The sequence below is a fragment of the Odontomachus brunneus genome, unplaced genomic scaffold (assembly GCF_010583005.1).
Source record: "Odontomachus brunneus isolate Ranch 3 - 2012 unplaced genomic scaffold, Obru_v1 Obru_scaffold_059, whole genome shotgun sequence".
NCBI classification, from domain to species: Eukaryota; Metazoa; Arthropoda; class Insecta; order Hymenoptera; family Formicidae; genus Odontomachus; species Odontomachus brunneus.
The window spans coordinates 764,340-784,698 of record NW_022639509.1 but is presented as its reverse complement, the minus strand read 5'-3'; the positions used below and the strand labels follow the sequence as shown (position 1 = coordinate 784,698).

At 47.9% G+C, this 20,359-nt stretch overlaps 1 protein-coding gene across 1 annotated transcript in view; it reads right to left on the bottom strand.

Moving 5' to 3' along the window:
- Positions 1-7,779: 7,779 nt before the first annotated feature.
- LOC116845965 (homeobox protein B-H2) overlaps positions 7,780-20,359 on the bottom strand; it is a 31,629-nt gene continuing 19,049 nt past the window's right edge. Inside the window, exon 3 of the mRNA XM_032819234.1 lies at positions 7,780-10,650. Within this exon, the coding sequence (XP_032675125.1) occupies positions 9,765-10,650 (886 nt within the window). The 3' untranslated portion in view covers positions 7,780-9,764. The remainder of the gene's footprint in view (positions 10,651-20,359) is intronic.

Sequence of the window (20,359 nt, the reverse complement as noted above, 5' to 3'; positions counted from 1 at the left end):
TTAAATTTGCTTAATTATACGAGCATACTATATTTACATAAGCCAATCTCTCTCTTTTTCACTCCGTCTCACATTAAAAGTAATTTCCAGCGGAAAATTATAATGAAATTATAACATATATTGCTCTTATTTCAATGGATCTAGATCGAATAACAGATCAGTGAATAACAGAGAAAAATGGAAATAATTGGACGGCCAACGATTAAGTTGAATATCGCTTCCTATTCCCACGTTTAAGATCGTCTCGGTGAAATTGCCGATTTCCTTTCTGCGCAACGCGATGTGCTATTATTATGTGCTACGATTTCGCGTGATGTTAGCCAGCTGAATAATAATTTGCGTGAGGACGTTTAAAAGAGCATACATGATCGTGTGATTATGATGTATGATTCGCGCGTGTTATTTTGCCGCTTGTCATTCATAAAATTCATTTTATATTCCGTCATACGCCATTCACAAAATTTACGTCAGCTATGATACACTATTGTATAATTAGCCGTAATTACGTTATTACGCGTAATCCGCCGCATAATAGTATCGATAATATAATACCGCGAGGTTATATTGTTAACATAAATAACAGTGTTTCGCTCCCGAGCGCTATTTTAATTATCTATGCAACACGACGTGCCAAATTTTTCTTCTTTTCGTTGCCAAATGAGAAAGAGAGAGAGAGAGAGAGGGAAACTGAAAGAGACAGGCAGGCAGAGCTTCGCAAAAGCGTGACCGCCAAGAATTTCATCTGTGACAATGCTCACTGTTCCTGCAATTTTCACGCTGCCGTCTCTTGGCAGAGCACGGGCTAAACTAAAAACGTTGCGTTCGGCTGCGAAATGAAGCACGATGACTGACGTCGGCCGTTTAAACGCGATGTTTGCTCTTCCTGGGCGTCCACTTACATGAGATCGCTTAAAAGGGCATAAAGCTACCGGGCGCGCGATCGCGAAGCTCGCCTCGAAGCGTAATGTGCGCTCTTTACACGCGCACGTTACTCAGCGGGCGTGCAGAGAAGAGAAAGAGAAACGGAGGGAAAGACGAGGTAGACCGGAAGTGGGAGCAATTAACGATATAAGTGGTTCGCTGGTCTCGCCACGAGATAAGATCGGCTAACTCGAGTCTAGCTGCTTTTCTTGCGACCGCTCGATGGGAAGATAACAAGCTCGAAAGAGGCAGGTGCCTTTTCGACACATTATACGTTCTTGCCCGTCTCGATTCTCCTTTTTCTTCTCCTTGCTGTCTCCTCCACGCCACCGCTTCGCGTCTCGCCGCGCGCGTCCTTCCGCGCTCGCTTTTCTGCGCGCGCGAATCGCGCGCGCGCGTATCCGGCAAATAACTTTATTTACCGGCTAGCGCGCGGCCTGGCTCGTTTGCATTTTATCAAACGGCGTGATAATCATGCCGAGAGAACCGCGGACCATTTTTCGAGCGAACAGCCGGCTTTTAATATTAAGCAGGCATCCGCGTAATTGGAATCACGTGTGGCCGTGCCGATGATCGACGCGCGCCAACACTCGATCCGATCGATCATATTTATTCGTGCGCAAATTATGTGGCACATTGCAATATTCGTGCGCTGGCGTAATTTATAGGCGCGTGATATAATCGTTTACCGATCTTGTTAACGTCGTTAATTTCTTTATCACGATAGCGACGATAGACCCTTTCAGCGGCGGCGTCGCCGCTTCCGACAGAGGAGAATCCTTCCGTCGGCCTCTGTAAACATGTTCTCGCGAAATTCCCGCGAATGCGACTTTTCGTTCTCATGATTTCGCTATCGGAACGCAACTGTGCGCGACTTCTTCTCGCTCTTGCGATTCCGAGAGAAGCGAATCAATGCGCGAAAAATTCGCCGATTGTACAACCAGTGTTCGACGATACATATAAAACTTTCGTGTACATGTGCATTAAGTGAAACTCAACAAAAAAGTCCTACACCATTTTGCAAATAAGCATCAGTTTTTGAGTTATTGAATAAAGAAGACTAACCAATGGTCGCACGTCACTATCTTCGAATCTTCTTTAATTGATATCATAAAAAACTAGCGATCTTTTACAAAATAGTAGAGGACTTTTTTATTCAGTTTGACCTAATACATATGTACACGCACTGTTAAATCCGTAGTGTCAAATTATACTCAATTTGAGTTATTTTTAACCATTCTTATAAGTCGCCACTGCTCCTACTAAATATGTCGTTAATTTAACTAATGTAATGGAGTTAAATAATTTAACTTAAGAAATGTATTAAATTTGACTAAAATTTAGTTTATTTTTTACTATGTGCACGTTAATGTAACCTTTGTTTTAGTAAAAAATGACTTAATATTGTTTTAAATGAGTTGATTAGATGTGGTTGTTTTTTTAAACACATGTTTTGTGTTAAAATAGTAAATGTTGACACACATGATAGTTAAAAATAACTAAATATTATTTAACTCAAGAAATTGGTTTAAATTTGACCCTCCAATATTTAACAGTGTGGGAGTTTTATACGTTATTAGATAATCTTGTGTATTAACATGCAAAAATACATTCTCATGTCTTGAAGAAGAAGCCTTAGCTGCTGCTACTTCGTCTCGAGATGTATAGAGATAGAAAGATGTACAGGAGAGTAAAATTGGCGCTCGGAAATTTCAGGCGTTCTCTTTGTCGGTTTCCTCTTCCGCACGGCGAAGTGTAGCATGCGCGAGCAATTGTCGAACAATCGAAGTAACAAAATCGCAAAGCGGCAGAGACTGACGCGGGAGGGGAAAATCGACAGGATGGCGGCCCCGGACAGGACACGTACTTTTGTTCCGGCAATTCTCTCTTTTGTCGCCGCGCTTCAGGATGCAGAAGCCCGGCAAAAGCTCGATTTGACCGTGGGGTTAACCACATCCTCTCTCGCCGGGCCCTTCTTCCTTTCTTCTTCGGTTTCCATCGTACCTTCGAGAAGCGATCCGTGTGGAACCTTAACGGACACTCTCGCGAAAAGAAGGAGAATAATAAAACTGTGATTTCCTACCGCTTTCAGCTAATAAGCGCATCCGCTCGTCACTGCAACCCGCAATTATACAAAGTGCGTCGACTGCCGTCCTCGGGTCCTCTCTTTCTCCTTTCACGACGCGTGTGTGTATCAAGAGAGTACTGTTATAATCTTGCACTTAGTGTCATCGTTAAACGCGACAGTTTCAAGCAAAGTTCCCGAGATAAAATAACATAATCACTATCATTACCGCGTTTTCCACCGCGACCGTACGTCAGTTAGGATTTTTTTTCGCTGGCCCCCTGTTTGTCGCACGATGTACTCTATACCACGATGCAAAAACGCGAGAATCGTCCTGAAATGTTGAAGGATCTCCGCGTGGCAGAGGTCGGCTATTCAGAGGTGATGCGCCGCGCCACGTGACTTGAACCTTTGCGGCGTAAGTCAGCCAATTCCTCTCTCTCTCTCTCTCTCTCCCATGGTAAATTACAAAAGCTACACTCGCCAAATCGCAATTGCCTTCTCCGTTTTAATTGCCGCGAGCTGGCTGCTCAACGACGCTATGGAAAACACGCCGCGGTTCGTGATCCGAGGTGAAAAGAAACTCGAGAATAGCCATCAAGATACTTCCTTTTTTTCTCCGCGTGAATTTACATTAGTGAAAAAGCAACAAGTACAATTTATAGTCCGTTAGGTACGATTTATAGTCTCCTAAAGGAAATAATTGCACACAGGCCGCCGACCTGCCGCGGCGCCGTGATTGCGGCGACGAGTCGCGCGCGCGCGGCCAGCAATAGCTGGAGTATCGCGGTGGAAATCGTGACTTAACGATGCGCGATTAAGAATTTCCATAGCTTCTTTTCACGCACGTCCCACGTTCCGCGCGAGAGGAAACATTGTCGTAGCGGCGATATGTGGCGCGTACGTATTACTCGAATGTAGTTGCGGCACGAGAGCCCGCCGCCGTCTCGTTCGACCGTGTCCGCCGCTGGGGAAAATCGTTAGTGCCCCGGCAGCGGCGCGGCCGACCGCTAATGGGGCCCAAATTAATTTCACGTAATTGTGGGTACACGGTAGTGTGCGTCGCGTCCGTCCGGGGCTACCCGTTTTACCCTAATAGGAATAAAATAAGCCCTTATATGCAGGGAGGCGAGAGAGCGCGCGCGAGCTCGCTGCCACATAATTGCAACTGGCCGACGGCGGAAATAAGCAAACGCGAATTAAGCCCCGTGCACACTGTCACGCTCGCCGGGTTTCGCCTTCGACGTCGTCGCGGCGAGGGTCTCACCAAATTACACGTCGCCGAACCGCGCCGAAATTTCTTCTCTAATGGGGGGCGAGGGGACCGCGCTTAATGACGACTCTCCGGTCGTATCACACGTCCTCGTTCTTCCGTGAAATTTGTCGCCGAAAATCCTCGAAACCGACAACGCGCTCCTTGCGCTCTTTTCATTGCCTTTTCTTCTCTTTTCTTCCGGAGCGCGCGCTCACCGAGATCAAATCCGGAGGGAGACTTGCGTGTAACCGCATGAGAGCGAGATAACGATGTATGGTGATAATGAGTCGCCTTCCAGTGATGTGTTTTTCCACATGTGAGATATTACCCGCATTGTGGGAAATAATTAAGGAAAAACCGGGGCCCTACGTACGTTACGCGTTGCACTTGCAACATGCGGCTCGTGTGGCGCTATTATAACTTGCAACTTTATATGTATACTCGTTATCGTACAAGTTTTAGATTTAATTTGATTATGCATATAAGTTCCCTCCTCTTCCTCTTTCTCCCTCTTTCCTGACATTCAGGGAAGATTGTGAGGCAAGGATAACGATGTGGTAAAACGATACGAACGCGAAACTCACGGGCGAGGCCCGGCCCACAGATACACGTAACGCTGTAGAAAGTAAAGCTTTAATTGCTTCGGAGTTTCCACTTCGTAGCGCAAAAACATCATCATGTCATTAACAGAATTAACTGTTATTAAGAAATGTTTCGTGTAATGACTCTTTCGAGTGTCGTTATCGCCGGATCGGCACAAGTGAGCGCGCGAAGGCATCGGCTCCCCCTAATTGATCGTGTTGATAGATCAACTCGGCTGCAAGGGAATACAAACGTTGAGTTTTGCGGAGCAAAAACGAATCGGAATATAATCGTGCTCGATGTTTAATTCAGGAAGAATCTTAATTACACCCGAGAGAAGTGAGAAAGAGTAAACGAGAAACACCCGACTTGCACGAGTTACAAATACAATTCACTCAATTTGTCTGAGGAGAGTACGTAATCTTTATTTCTCCAAATCTCCAAGCTCGTCGAGTAGAGCGGGAGTTTGCACGAAAGTAATTCGGCACGTGGAGTTTTACGCTCGTCGTGCCGAGCGCATCGAGCGCCGTCGGCCATGTATCCCGAATACGTGCGTTCACTTAATCGCGAGCCCTGCAATATGCATCATCGCGTGAAAATTTCCCGCGAGTCTCGGGCGGTTCGTCTAAACGCCAATCTGATCGTCTTGCATTATGCAGGTGCTTGCAAATCGATCGTTAAACGAAGAGGCTCGGCGATTCCGTGACCGATGCAATTTCGGCTTTGACAGTAGAAACGTTACTAACAGATCACCTTGTATCTCCTCTCGCGTGAATTTGCCCGAACGCATTCTATTACTCCCTCGTGAATGAATCACTCAGTAAAAATACCCCGTAAATAATACCGCATTGCATCGCTTTCTCAGAAATCTGAGATGAAGAAATTTAGAACGGCGAGGTGCAACTTTGATTTCTTTTCAAAGCAGTCGCGAAAAATCTAAAGGCACGTTTGTACAAAATAACGTGCTCTAATTTTCATGCTAACGAATAGAAAAAGAATTTCACATAAAAACACCAATTACTGGACTCCTAGTTAATCCTGAACATTTTTATTGCTCTTTCGAGTGCGGATATATAAATTTTCTATAGAATACGTGTATATACTAAACATATATATATCCTCCATGTTAGAAGTTTAAACACGTGTTCAGGCATTGGTTTTTACTTTACCTTGCGCGGCGAATCGATCTGAAATCGCAAGACAATCGTCAGAAGAGATGCGAATCGAATTTCGGTGCCGAGAGAAAAACACAGAGCAGGTTAAATTTAGTATAATATATTTTCCATATAATAATTCTCGCTATACAGACATTATTTTACAAAGCATGGTTTATATACTAAGTACTTGTTGTGTACTATGTCGGGGTATGTGTTGTGGATGTGTGTCTGCGTGTGTTTGCTGCGATACTTAATCATTAGACGCGTCGTACGAGGCGATCTCGTCGCCGGCCGGAATTTTGCACGACGCATCGCGCTTCCGTACGGCGCGTATTCGCACGTCGCACGGCCTAATTTTATACATTCATAATACTGGTATGTTCTTCCTTGTCGAACGCGTCGTGTGCCCGAAACATCGAGACGCCGCGCTCTCCACCGTCAGCGAGAAACAAAACGCACGGAACGACAGCGCGACGCGGAAAAGGACTGTCCGATTTTTCCCGACCTCTCGAGAGAACGCGTTTCGCGCTACGTATATTCGAAATCTGAAAAATACTTTGAAATATCTCGTATATCGCATCTTGGCCTAAAAGTCCAAGAGTCCTTCACGGACTCCCTCTTTCCCGCCCGCGTTTAATTCACGCTCGCGACTCGTCGTACATATATTTACAGCTTCGTGCTTACTCTTGAGCGCGTGAATTCGCGCATTAGTTGCTATATTTACAAGAAGAATGCTCGCCTCTGCGCGTTCAAAGTCGCGAAATCACGCCTCGAACCGGGAGACTCGCCGCTTTGCGAATTGCATGCGCGCAAACGTTCATCTTCGCATGACATTAGATTTTCCTGCTAGTGAGAAAGCGACTTCATCATCTCTGGACCTCCTAGGGCCACTGGTCCATGCTTTCCTTTGCAAAAATACCGCGTTCTCCATTCGTATCGCTCGCGTTTCAGTCTCACCGTAAGATAATGCAAAACACACCGAGTTGCTTGAGGAAATTTTGCACGTAATCTTGGAAAGCGAAGTCTTTAACGCAAGCATCCGTGTATCCTCGCAAACGAGGAGATAGGAACGCGAGACACGATGGCTCGCTCGTGCAATCAAACGTTTAATCGTCGCGATTTAAACTCATTACTCGTTCGCGTTTGAAAATTCACGCGCGTTCCTCATATCCGCGAGCACTCACTTCGCGCACAATACCGGCAATTTCCAGAGTAGGATTCCGTGCCCTAAGAGGACCGTTCCGCGCAATTGTTTCGCGGACGAACGTGTAATCATCGTCGTTTGACGCAAAACGTCGCACCGTCATCGTCGTTTATCGTGTGAACCGCGTATCGCCGTAACGACTGGCAGGACCGCTTCACGCCGACGGAACACGAGAAAGAGAGAGAAGGAGAGAAAGAGAAAGAGAGAGGATCGTCCTGCGCGTTTGTGTCATGTTTTCTTAAAATCTTTCGTTACTTGTGGCTCTTACTCACATTGACCATCTCCCGAAGCGTCGCACGCATGACTTTCCTCCCAGGACACGCTGTTAGCCCGGGCCGCGTTGTTGTTGTCGTTCGCAAATTATCGGCTGGTCGTCGGCGTCGTGCAATTTTCGGGGCCGTCGCGTCGCTTTACATCTCGTCGTCTCGTCGATATTAATTAGCCGGCCGTTTCGTTCGTCCGTTCGTTGGTTGGTTGGTTCGTTCGTTGTCGAGGATGAACGGCGGGCAAAGTGCCGGTTTCGCTTTGCCGCCACGAGAACGCCGGTTATTTGAATAGTCAGGGCGCCCCCCCTCCCCCTCGTTGGCTCGTTCGGTGCCCCGATGCCGCCCCCTCTTGCCCCATTCTTTTTTGTCGTTCGCGGCAATCGCGTGTAATTTCGTGTCATTTTAGATTTCTTCCCCCGCGGCCAGGTCCCCTCTAATGTCATATTAATTGTAGATTCGCGTTCGCCCGCGATTGGCTCGTTTCCTGGCGCGACTCGTAACCGTCCCGGACGCACGAAAGCGTCCACGGTCCTCCGACCGCTGTATGGTTCCTCGTAGTGTGCTCGCCACAAAAAACGGATCGGGTTAATCTGCGCGGCGATATAACAGTGCCGGATTGACTGTACGTCGGTAAATTGGGAAAGCTGAATTTCGTTTCGGTCATGAATATTGATTGGTTTCTTCGCAGATGAATGAATCCTTTTAATTCCCGGCGTCGGGGGGAACGGGACGGGGCGGGTGTTTTGTTGAAAATTGTGAGATTAAAGGAATCGCGCGCGCGGTGCGAATTTTGGCAAATAGTCGTCGCGATACGCCGCTCGCGCTACATTGTTCGTACTTAGACACCGGGGCGACAGTCCGCGACATTCTACAAAGAAACCCTCAATAATCGATGGAAACGTGCGCTCCGAGTGTACGTGACTCATTAAATGTGAGAAAAAGGAAAAAATCGCGATAAAATTAAGCAACAACAGCTCCACACGCGCGGTCGTTAAATAAAAATTATCACAGTACAATCAGCGCGGCAATTGCGCTCGAAGTGAAACACGTAAACGTAAATAAAATTCGCTCCATAAGTTGCCTAAGAGTATCGGGAAATAAGTGCTCCCTCCGAACGACCGGCCGATCGTCGCGTTCTGCACGGAAGAGTGGAAATGAAATAACGAACACGAACGACGTATGAGTAGCAACGAGTCTTTCCATTTTGCCCGAGGGGACAACCGTTTCGGGGAGAGCGCGCAGTTTAGTTTTATTTTCGTCAGTTTCGTTCTACGCGTTGGGGCTTGCATCGAGGCTGAATATACTGTTTCGCGGCGAGCCGCCATTCACTGGGCGCTCAAATCACAAAGTTCGGTTAACCGCACGATATTTCCTGCTCGCTCTCATTATCTACAAAATCCCGGACGTCCCGTGCTATGTCACTTCCTGTTCTACCTCACGAAATCGGCCGCCGTGTGCGTTCCGTTCGCGCATCTGATTCCGTCGACTCGCTTTCTTCGACTGTCGCGAGCTCAAGTCACTCTCTTTTCTCTCGATCACCCTCGGCTTCTGAAGCTGCCTCAGCTTCCCCGCCGGACCGAAAAATGGCCGCGATAACGTCCAACAATTTCTACGTGTGTGCGGTACTGCTTCTCGCTGCTTATGTATATACATATATGTAGATCTGGGCGTATAACTTGTCAAACACAGTCTCATTGCATCGGCTGCACTCGCTTTCTCGATTGCATTCGCAGTAGCTGCGCGACTCGGACCGCCCGAACTGCATAGTTCCCAAGGACAACTTGTCCTTCCAGGATTACATAAGTGCTCGCGTTATCAATCGATCTACGAATCCTCCGCGATCGATTCGGTTATTTACGTCCGGAGTCGCCGTTGATTCTTATCCGCAAACTATTGGCGCAGTAGCTGCTAAAATTTGAGCGATCTCGTTATCTCGTCTGGAATTGTCCGACGATCGTTGGCGCTAAATTCGTCTTGATGTTGCTTCGCGATGGTTGTGCACAGGCTTGCTTTCTTTCTCTCTCTCTCTATCTCTTAAACTTGGGTAGCTGCCCGATTCACGAGGACCTCTTAAGAGGAGTCACACGCTTCTCTCGATCTAGTGAAATATTCGCCAGAACGCGTCGACTCTTCTTCGTTCGCTCGCTTTATTCGCGTCGGCATCGTCGTCACGAGGAGATCGCTGCGTTTCCTAATCTTGCCGCGCGACGTACTTGTTATCCTTCTCTTTCTCCTCCTCCTCTTCCTCTTCTTGTTCATAGTCACAGTGCGGCGCTTCAAACACGCCATTGGCGACACAAGAGACCTCCATGTCCTAGATATCGTGTATGCTCTCTTCGTCGCTATCAGCCCTTATACTCCGAGGACTATCCTCTCTTTGCATAGGCGATCTGTCCTGGCTCTGGCTCCTCTCCCGTTGCCGCGCCCGGTTCATACCTTCCCTGCTGTCCATCATCTCCGGGCTGTCTCTGTAGTAGTTATTCAAGTTCTGTAAATTCGAGCCGGCCGTAGCGAGAGGACCGAGAGGGTTGCTGGGACCCGCTTGGATCATCGTCGAGGGATAGGCTCGCGCGTCCTTCCTCAGGGGTGATCTGTCGCTGGAGTCCGGAGTCTTGCTCCTCTCCTGCTTCCTCGACCTATCCATGTTCTCCCTTCCCTCCACCAGCTCCGGACTGTCCCTGTAGTAGTTGTTCATGTTGGGGAGATTGGAGGTCGCCGTGAGGGTGCCGAGAGGATTGCTGGGCCCCGCCTGCATCATCGGCAACGGGTACAACCTCGCCGACTTTCTGGGCGGCGATCTGTCCCTCGACTCCGGACTCTTGCTCCTCTCTCTCTTCCTCGAAGAGTCCCGGCCGTCGGCCATTTCCGGGCTGTCTCTGTAGTAGTTGCTGAGGGAGGATAGACTGGAGCTCGCCGTCAAAGAGCCCAAAGGATTGCTCGGTCCCGCTAGGATCATCGTGGGCGGATACAGACGATAGGGGAGCGGTTTCTGCAAAGTCGCCGCCGCCGAGGCCTGCTGATAAAAAAATCCGTTCGTAGGTAACGTATGCGCGCCGGGATATTGCCAGTAGCGCCCGGCAGCGGGATGCGCAGGTATGGTCGCCGCGCCGCTGCCGTATAGCTGCTGGAAGGCTGCCACGGCGAAGTTGTTCTCGGCCATGATCTCGAAACCCACGATCGTCTGTCGCTTCCATTTCGTTCTGAAAGCACAAATAGAGCGGGCAGGTGAATAACAGCGAGCCTGCTTACGCGATTTATTCGTATGAAACAATCGAAGGCTTTGATCTCAAAGCCAAAGTCCAAATTTAATCTAATGTGTGACTCATGTTACGTCCGAATTCTTAGCATAAATCCTGTTACGAGATAAGGGGGAATATTAATAGAGAATTAATTATTACATATAATATAAAAATAATGAAAAGCCCTACTTGGATTGAATGTAACGATGAATGGACGCGTTAAATCTGATGTTCGCGTATGAATAATGCTCAACGTCGCAACTCGTCGCAAATCCTTGGATGACGTACACACAGTTTCATACATCTACTCGAGTTGCACGTGACGGACGTTGAGGAACGGACTTTTACGTCGATTCGTTATTTTCAAAGCGCAATATCGCCGAAATGAATCTGAACCTACCAATGTCAAACGGCGGGCCGGTGCGAGTCGTGATATCGCGATACGGGCTTGATCACCGGAAGTACGTGCGAGTATAGCGTAGTTCCACGGTAGTTTTCCAGATTCTAACGGCGAACGATAAGATCCGTTCCAAGTATTCCGGGGTGTTCGTTCGTAGCGCGGCGTATGCCGGCGGTAAGAATCGACTGGGCTTTCGAGGCCACCCGAAGCAATCACGAGCTTTCTGCAATTTCTCCCTGGGACCGGCCCCTGCCCGCCCTCGCGGGTGCCCCTCTCTACCTTCCTCACGTATGTAAATCTCGATCTGGGACAATTACGCTAAAACGGGGTGGCGTGCCGCCAAGTGGTTACGTTGGCCACACTACCGGGAGCTTATTATACTAACAAATAGCCCGTGGAGTTTCAGTGCCTAATCATCGCGTATCATGGCACGCACACACGTACACGTACACATGAGACACGCGCGTACACACACGCGCACGGGCACATACACACACATACACACACACACACATGCCCACACACACATATACACACACACAGCCATACGTATGGTCGTGCCGCACCTGCGAACGTAAAAGCGCCCTTAGACGCGCGCGAGACAGAGATATATCAACAGGCCGTAGTCGGGGGTTGATACCGTGTAACGGGGGCGAAACGAACGCGATGGAACACGAAGGGAGAGACACGAGGCGAAATTCCCTGCCGAAGGCCGTCGCATTAACCGAACGTTACTGCTCGTAATGCCGCAAATTATACTGCGAGAATCACGATACTTTCCGCAAAATCAAGACGCGAGTTACGTTTCCTCGTAAAGACGCTGCTCTCTTCGCAATTAGCAGGACTATGCGAACTATGAGATCTTTGAATGGCGCTTATGTCGGTCGCTTACGTTTAATCGGTACACTAAAGGGTGAATGACGCCTGACACGAAAAAAATGGGGTGGAAAAAGAAGGATATTACGTGTGCGTGTGTACGGAAAGGGGAGTGTTTGCTTTTGAGTGCGATTGCGAGGTTACCGATTGGGAATTTTTTTGTAAATATTGGCTTATACAAAGTGGAATTTCATAAAAGAAACAGGAATCGGAAGCGTCGGCGCGCAATTGAAATAACGGGATTTATATTCGCTGGAAAAATTGGAGGGGTACGGAAATTACGCTTGTAAATTACGTTTTATTCGTTTATGCATATTTCGAGTTTGCAGCAAAAAACTGGACACACTTCTAAAGAAGGACGCGGTACTATGTTACGCTTGAAAAATACTTGAAAAATAATGATGCTTTTAGGACGCTTTTAGCCAAGTTTCACGGCTGAAAAGCGTCTTTCAGATCATCGAGAGATTCGTCGGCGAGATTCGTGAAACGAAAGCGTAGGGAACGAGGGGAACGCAGAAACTGAGGGAGTACCGACGATTCTGCCGGCACGAATTACCGAATACTCGTAACCTTCCTCACAATATCGGAAGCGTTATGAACTTTTTGATAAACACGATACGCGAGCGGCGTGTGCTCACGCGATTAAGGGGTAAATTCGCCCTTTGCCAGAGAAATATATTAAAATGCGCCGCGGCTTAATATGAAATCAGACGGATAAGACAGAGAAAAATGTACACCAAGAGAAAATGACTGTGAAGGGCTATTATATTACATGAGCCAACTTGCCATAACGTTCATGAATAATATCTGGAAAATCACAACCCCTTCCGTGGTAGCGAGGCGTGAATTACATCCGACGTTCTTGCTCGATAAGTGCGACTACTTTTTGCCACCCCCGTTAGTGCCGCGCGTTTTGTGAAAAAAAAAGAAATATATATAGTGTATATATGTGCATGTGGCGCACTCGTCTCTCGCCACCCGGCCAACTCGTGACTAATTCAGCCATAATTACGATATACAAATGCGCTTACATCACCTGTGCGTGAATGAAACAAGACTATTTATGTGAAGCGAGCGTTCTCCAAGTGCGCAGTTGCGTCTAATTTCCATGATTTGCATCAAGAGATGCAGAGCTGACGATATGGAATTAATTAATGTGTTAATAACGTGACCGTTTGTAGGGAAAACTCCAATTTAGAATCGCGACAAAACGGCATTACCAATAATCTGCACGAGTCATCGATAATTGTCTCGGTGATTTTATCGGTATTGTGTAGAGTCTATAAATCTAGTACCATCGTCGAGGAATTACGTATCGTTTTTGGGTCCCTCCAGCTTTTATTCGCGGCGATAAATTAAACGGCCTCGCGACTTTATCTCGATAAAAATTCGGCGATTCGCGCGCGCGTTAACGAAATTCGGGCGATAATTAACGAGCACCGCTGGCGCGTACATTTGTTATACTTTTTCGGCTAAAACCGCGACTGCAATAAAAAAAAAGAATGAGGTTATACCTTCGAAACGCGGCCGCGAATGTTACAGGGTAATAGCCGCGGAGGGCGGTAGGTGCAGAGGGATGCACTTGGTGGTCGTAGTAATTAATAATCAAGAGATCCGCGCCTGGCAAGGCACAAAGCGGCTCTAACGGATATGCAGCTCGCACGGAAAATTCGACAATTAATATATTTCGTGGGGTGCGCGAGTCGACCCCCTCTCTTTCCTCCCTCTCTCTCTCTTTCTCTCTTATTCTCTCGCGATTTTGTGCTGATGTATAGTCGAGAATGTGGGCCACAATTTCTCTCTCTCGCTCTCTCTCTCTCTTTTTTCCTCCCTCTTCTCTTCTCTCTCGATATGGCCCTGCTCGCCCTTTTGTAACGGGCCGCGATAGGGGAGGTCGCAGTAAAATCGTTCATGAATTTTAAACAGGCACCTCTGAATCGAGCCACGATCATTTCTCATTTTTCTGCCGGCACGTCGGAGGCGAAAGAAGGACGAGCGTGTCCGAGCGTCCCGGAGAACGAGAGGGAAGGAGAACGAGGGAGAGTGACGGTGACAGACAGCGCCGAGAACCGCTCGTGCGATTATATGATGAGTAATGTTTTTTAATTCCCCCACTTTCGACCGGGGTTGGCCGGTGATTTTCGAGTGCAGCCACTCTAAAACACCCTTAATTGCCCGTTGGCTTTTTATAGTCGTCGGCTAGGAGTTAGGGGGTCGGAAGTAACGGGCGGGCGGTGGGGTGGGCTCGGCAGGGAGAGACGGGAAGGAAGAAGAGAAAGAGAGAGAAGAGTCATTGATTTATCGCTTCGAAGGTGCTCGAGGGGCTGCTTGATCTCGCTCGAATAAAACGAAAGGAGAACGAGAGCAGGGTTGAAGAGCGGCGAAGAAAGTGTAACGATCGCTTCCATCGCGCTTCCATCCTAATGATCGTGCAGCTCTCCGGGTGGACGGGGTAAAAAAAATCCCCGTCCTTCCTTCCTTCCTTCCTTCCGACGAGAGACTGCTGAGAATCGATCGCACCGCTGCCGGAGCGATGCCGTCGCCGTCCTCGTCCCCGTTGTCGAGTGTCAAAGTGACGTGTTGCTTAGAAATCTTAGGGTGACTTACGCGACACCCTTCGCACGACAGGAGGTGTTCAGCACGTCAGTGTGTCACCAACGTCCAATCGACTCGAAAATTACTATCGTGTTATAGGCTTGCGAAGCCTCATTTTATTCTATCAAATACAAATTTATATTCTTGTCGGTGCTTACGCATTGCTATCTTTAAAATCTTCCTTCTTGTTTCATATTCCTTATTGTCTTTTTTAAATCTTATCCGAATCTTATCGAAATTCTCAACGATTAAAAAAAATCATATCAAGGGCGTAGCACGCACAAGTAATCTAATCTTTTTACTAACACTTCAAGTCTCATATTTTCTACTCATTAGTACTCATTAGTTTCATACTTTCAAGTCATTAGTATCTTTGATAACCAAAACTTGTAAGAATTTAAATCTAGGTCCAGCTAAAACTTTAGTAACTTAACTCTTTCAGTCTGTAAGATTTAGGTTTTCAAGATATAAATTATCAAAGATATTTTACAAGATATAGATATCAAAATATAAATTGTCGAAATATAAATTATTTTAACCAAAATTTCAACGACATACAAATCGATAGATGATAAACAAGACTTTTAGAACAGAAACGTCAGAGACGTCCAGCTGTACAACCAGAGGCGAAAAACTGGCACGTTGGTAAGAAGAAGAGGGCGAAGCTGAGGGGAGAGTTAATGCATTTATAATGGTAGTTGGGTCTGTTCGTTGCTTTTGCGGTTACACGGCCGTGTGACACTAATGCACCCGAGCTGGCGAGTCGTTTTGCGATAATAACGGCGACAGGGTGAGAGACGAAAGGGACGACATATTTTCAAATTATTATCCGCCTCAATGATCGCGAGACACATGTTCGCCATGTTTCACAATTGGTAGCCCAGGCGGAGACGAATTATGCGTTAACTGCGTTGTCCGAAATCGTATCGGCTGTCGGTGAAAGACAGGAGATGGCACGTGGTGTGTAACACGTGGTACGATTACGTACTTCGCGGTTAACGTGGCTTTTAGCGACCGTTGCCATTATATGAATTTTGCACAAGAGAGCGATATAATAAAAATAAATACGCCATATGTTATCATCGCCTCCATCTCAAAGCGATTTCTTCGTATCCAAGGCCTCGTGTGGCCTTCAGATATGTCGTGTACATATTTAAAAATCCAGATCAAAATCTTGACAAATAGTTGAGCATTTTTCTTCGTAAAGTTAGCCCCCTCACTTCAAGATGTAGGCGATTAAAGTTTAATCCCGCCAGTCCCCCGCGCCACTTTCTTCGCTTCTTTTTTCTCCTTCCGCCGAAACACCAAAGTGACCGTGCGCGGAACATGAGCCCGATAAAAACTGCGAGGCGTGACAAATTACAGTTTCCCGAGAATTCAGCAAAAATTATCGAAAAAGACGCGACCTAATTTCGGCCGAAAGCTCGACGAGCGACGACGAATTCTGCGCGCGGAGCTTAATTAACCGCAGCCGCTTCGGCGCGGGCGCAAAAAGAGTTAATCAGGTGATTATATCCAGACGGAAGGGGAGGGGGCCGACAAATGCGCATGCAAATACATCGTTACCGGGCATGCCCGGCCGTTATCGCGCGCCACCCGATTAGCCCCGTTTTTCTAGCTATTTCGTGAAATTCCGCGGCGACCCGGCGACACGGAATCGCGCACGAAATCACGCCGGTGCCGTGACGCAAGTCGCGCGCGCGATCGAAACGAGCGCATTCGACATAAGTATCCGCGAAATCAAGGCGACCCGTTATGAAGCGGTTTACCGGAGGCGTGGGAAGCCTGCGCGCGCTATTCTTCCGGCGTACCGTCGCCGCTGCGGCGTACGCAAGAAGAGGGTCTCCTCGACAGAGGGAGAGAGGAAGAAAGAGAGAGAGAGAGAGAGAGAAGCGGATTCTCACGATCGCAACGTATGTAACGCACTGACGTGGTCATGTCGCGACAATACGGCGTGATAACGTGGGAAAACACGTTATCGGCGCCGAAAACAATTTCACGCGTTCTTTTCACGATTTTCGCGCGTCGAGTCGTATTCTCGAGAAGATGTCGAACAAATACGTTTTCTGCCAATGATCAATTTTTCCTTGAGACCTCTCGCGTCTATCAAACCCCCAAAGTACCTGAAAACGCATTCGCGCTTACGTTGTAAGAGCGAAAAGCGCACTGAGAAAATAATGTTTGGTTTAGTAATTATAATCACATGAAGACATCTTTATGTCTAAATTAGAATACAGTCTGTCTGTTCCCTACAAACTCCTAAACTCTTTGATTGATCTGGATCAAATTTTGCATAGTTACTCTCTAAGGATCCTGCGAAAAATATAGACTACCATTAAACTTGGATACACATCTTATTCCCTCTGTCCCTGATTTCATCATCTTGACACTTTGTGATGATCTAAGTTTAGATGTTTTAGATACAAAAAGCTCGGGCAACGCCGGATAGTCTAAGCTAGCAATTACTATAAATTGTGGTCAAAAATAATTGTTATAATTGTTTTTAATTGAATTCTTCTATAAGAGATATGTCGGTGATAATAACTTGCATCTGTTACCATTTTGGTGTCAGAACAACTAAGAAATATGAAGTTGGGGTAAAAATAACTTGAATTTTAGTTAGATCGACCGCTTCTTTCTCTCAGTGCGTGTCGGGATAATCCGACTCGATCGTTGGCGTATTAGCGAGAGCGCGAGGCGCGGATACGTTCTCGTCGTCGCGACATTTATCGCTTGCGTATCGCTATTAATCTCGCAGCTCGTCGGTCGGGCGTAAAACGTGAATAATTTTTATTTATTCGCGCGGCTCTCTCGCGACGAGTTATCGCGCGTTTGTACTACACGGCGGACGGCGGCGGCGGTCATTAGTCATTTTTTCCCGCGGCGCATTTCGGCGCCGTTATCCCCGTTATAGATAATCCCGCATTTGCATTCTTCGCGGCGCGCGAGTTATCGTTTCTAGCGAGCCGCGCGCGGCAAAATACCGTACCGCCGCGCGTTTACGACGCAATGCCTGATGGCACGTAACGAGCGCAAAACCGTGTGAAGGATTCAACCTTAGTATCCCTCCGCGCGGCGCAACGATCGCGAGTCCACGTGCGGTTTCCACGGTGCGTGGAGAGCTTCGTTTCGCGTCTGAATTGCGCGAAACACAGGGTGTTTCGTGAAGCCGCGCGAATCTTTCTTTCTCCCGCAGGATGCGCACACGTCACCAACCTAATTTCTTTCGCGCGTTTGAAAAGCGCATTAGCGGTCGCGCTCGACGAATAACTCATCGCGCGTTGTGTGTGCGATACGATGTATAATTTTAAGCTCAAACCAGTCTCCTCTTATTTCTCATTGGTCTTGGACGCGGCCACGCGCACGCTCATTACACGGTGAAAATGGTACGAGCGATGAAGATACGTCATCGCGGCTTTATTCGAAAGTGACGGCACACGCTCCCCAGTATGAACACATTAGATGCAAACTCCGTCGTTGGACGGTGCCATTAACGTTTTATCGTTTTTACCGTATCGTTCGTGTCGTTTTCCGCGCGGGTTTACCTGTGTGTATCCGGCAATTTTGTGAACGCACGTCAAATTACGTGTGATAACGCGTAAAAGTGCGCGAGAGAGCGCGCGTGGTAGCAGTTTCGAGGTAAAAAGAAACGCGCGAATCAAGCCGGAGAGTATCATGAAGCGCTACCGCATAATACTCTAGAATTACGAATCACGTCCCGAGGGCAGAATCCTCTCTTTTTCTCTCTCTCTCTCTCTCTCTCTCTCTCTCTCTCTCTCTCTCTCTCTGTCTCTTTGTCTCTTCTCTCACGTGCACAGTCGCGTGAAACGTACAAAAGTTGGGACAACGTTCGTGTGGGTGCTGTGAGCGCACACTTGTGCGTGAGCGCAACAAGGCGAATAAGGTGATGTAACACAAATGCCCAACTAACTGAAATTGCGCTTTTTCCGCGACCTCTCTCTCTGTAAGACCCGCGAAATCGCGGCGTCCTAGAAAGATCCTTTTGCGTATCTCAAAGTTGCCTGCGTGGTTTCAGCTCCGACGCTTCGCTCAACTTCCATTGGGACCGTTATACAAACAGGAAAACTGTGCGATATTACCTTAGCTTTTCTCGCCTATGAAAAACCGACTTTTTGGAGGAGAGAAGTCAAATCGGTTCTCTCGCGGAAAAAGAGCAGAGTAGAGAGAGACTTTTCTTCACGAAGGTCCTTATCTCGCGCGGCGCACGCGTCTCTCATCGAATTAAAAAGCACCAAATAGTTATTAAGATACAGCAAAGAATCATGGAAACAAGGACACGCGGAAGGTGTTGAGGTAACAAGTTGGTAAGGTCGCGCTTGTCGCTAATCACGCGAGGTGGCCGCGATATTCGCGGCTGATCCACCACGGATGCATAAGTCACGCGCCCGCGCGCATAAATCTCGACGTGCATTACGAATGGTATAAACGCGCGGGTCTCGTGGCGTTTCATTAAAATGCACTTTCTGAGCGCGCTAAGCGCGCCGACGTTAAAAAGATCGGAAGAAGCGCGCTGACGAGAGCGCGCGCGAGCACTTCGTCAACGTTAGCGCACACACGCGCGCGCACACGCACCTACACACACATACACACACACATATCCGCACGCACGTCCACGTAGACCGCATACTACTTGCATGGCTCGCTTATGACCGAGCACGTAATTAGCCGATAAGTAGGAACGATTTGCCGCGAGTAACGTAACGAGTCCTAATGGCTTCTAAACAACTAAACGACCGGCCCCGCGTATACGTTGTGCAGTGTACACGCCGCGGAAAAGCGACGAGCGTATCGCTTATCGCTGGAAAAGCGCCGGGACCTCCTCGCAATCTCTGCGCGTTTAACTTCCCGACGGCGATTTCACGGAAAGTTTCGTGCGGAAAGGCCGAGCGCGGCTGATCGCGGTTACGCCGTGCGTGCGTGCCTGCGTGTGTGCTACCTGCGTGCAACGTGCGTGCGTGCGTGCGAGTGTCGCAGGATCGTCGGGTGACTCACAGAGTCGAGAGTAATTTACGTGCGCCGGTGTTGGTAGACCATCCGATGAATGAGACGTCCGTAGAGGAAAATGGGAAGAACGTAGCGTCTATATGCGAACCGTTCATTACGCGTGGTCTTGAAGATAATTCTACTTTTTGCTGATAAGTCGATTTTACACGGTTTAACGAAACCGACCTCTCAGAGATGCACAGCCGATATTCTCTCACGGAGAGCAAGTGTACATCTAGCGCGTCTGTCGGACGGACAGTCGCCTGGGTGATTCATCGCCGGCCGTAATTAACGCGCGGTTGATGGCGAGATGGCTGATCAACGATTAAATAAGACGCGCAAAAGGGAATAATGCGGCGAGAGAAAACGGTCGTTAGATAAATCCACACGTCTCTTTCCGCGGAACCCGCTCGTGATCGCCGTTAATCTTAACTTCTGTGAATTATTCTTTATTAATGGAGCATACACATAACTTGTTTCCTCGTTCACGATCTCGGAGACTCCAAGTGCTCGCGATGGAACGATCTCTTTCTGGTAACGCGCGTCACAAAAGTTCTAATTAATCGTTGAACTTCCAGTTTGAGAATTCAGATAAAAATGAAAGTCACAGAGCCAGCTGGTTCGCAACGTTCGGGTAGCCTCGGTGCAGGAAATTCGCGCGCTAATTAACGAAGTGACGCTCCGGATGATACTGTGCGCGCTCTTGACGAGCTGTTAGCTCACGGAGAAGCTTCCCTTGTTTTCGGGCGAGCGTTTAGCCAAGAAGAAGGAAAAAGACTCCGGGCTCCGTCGTCG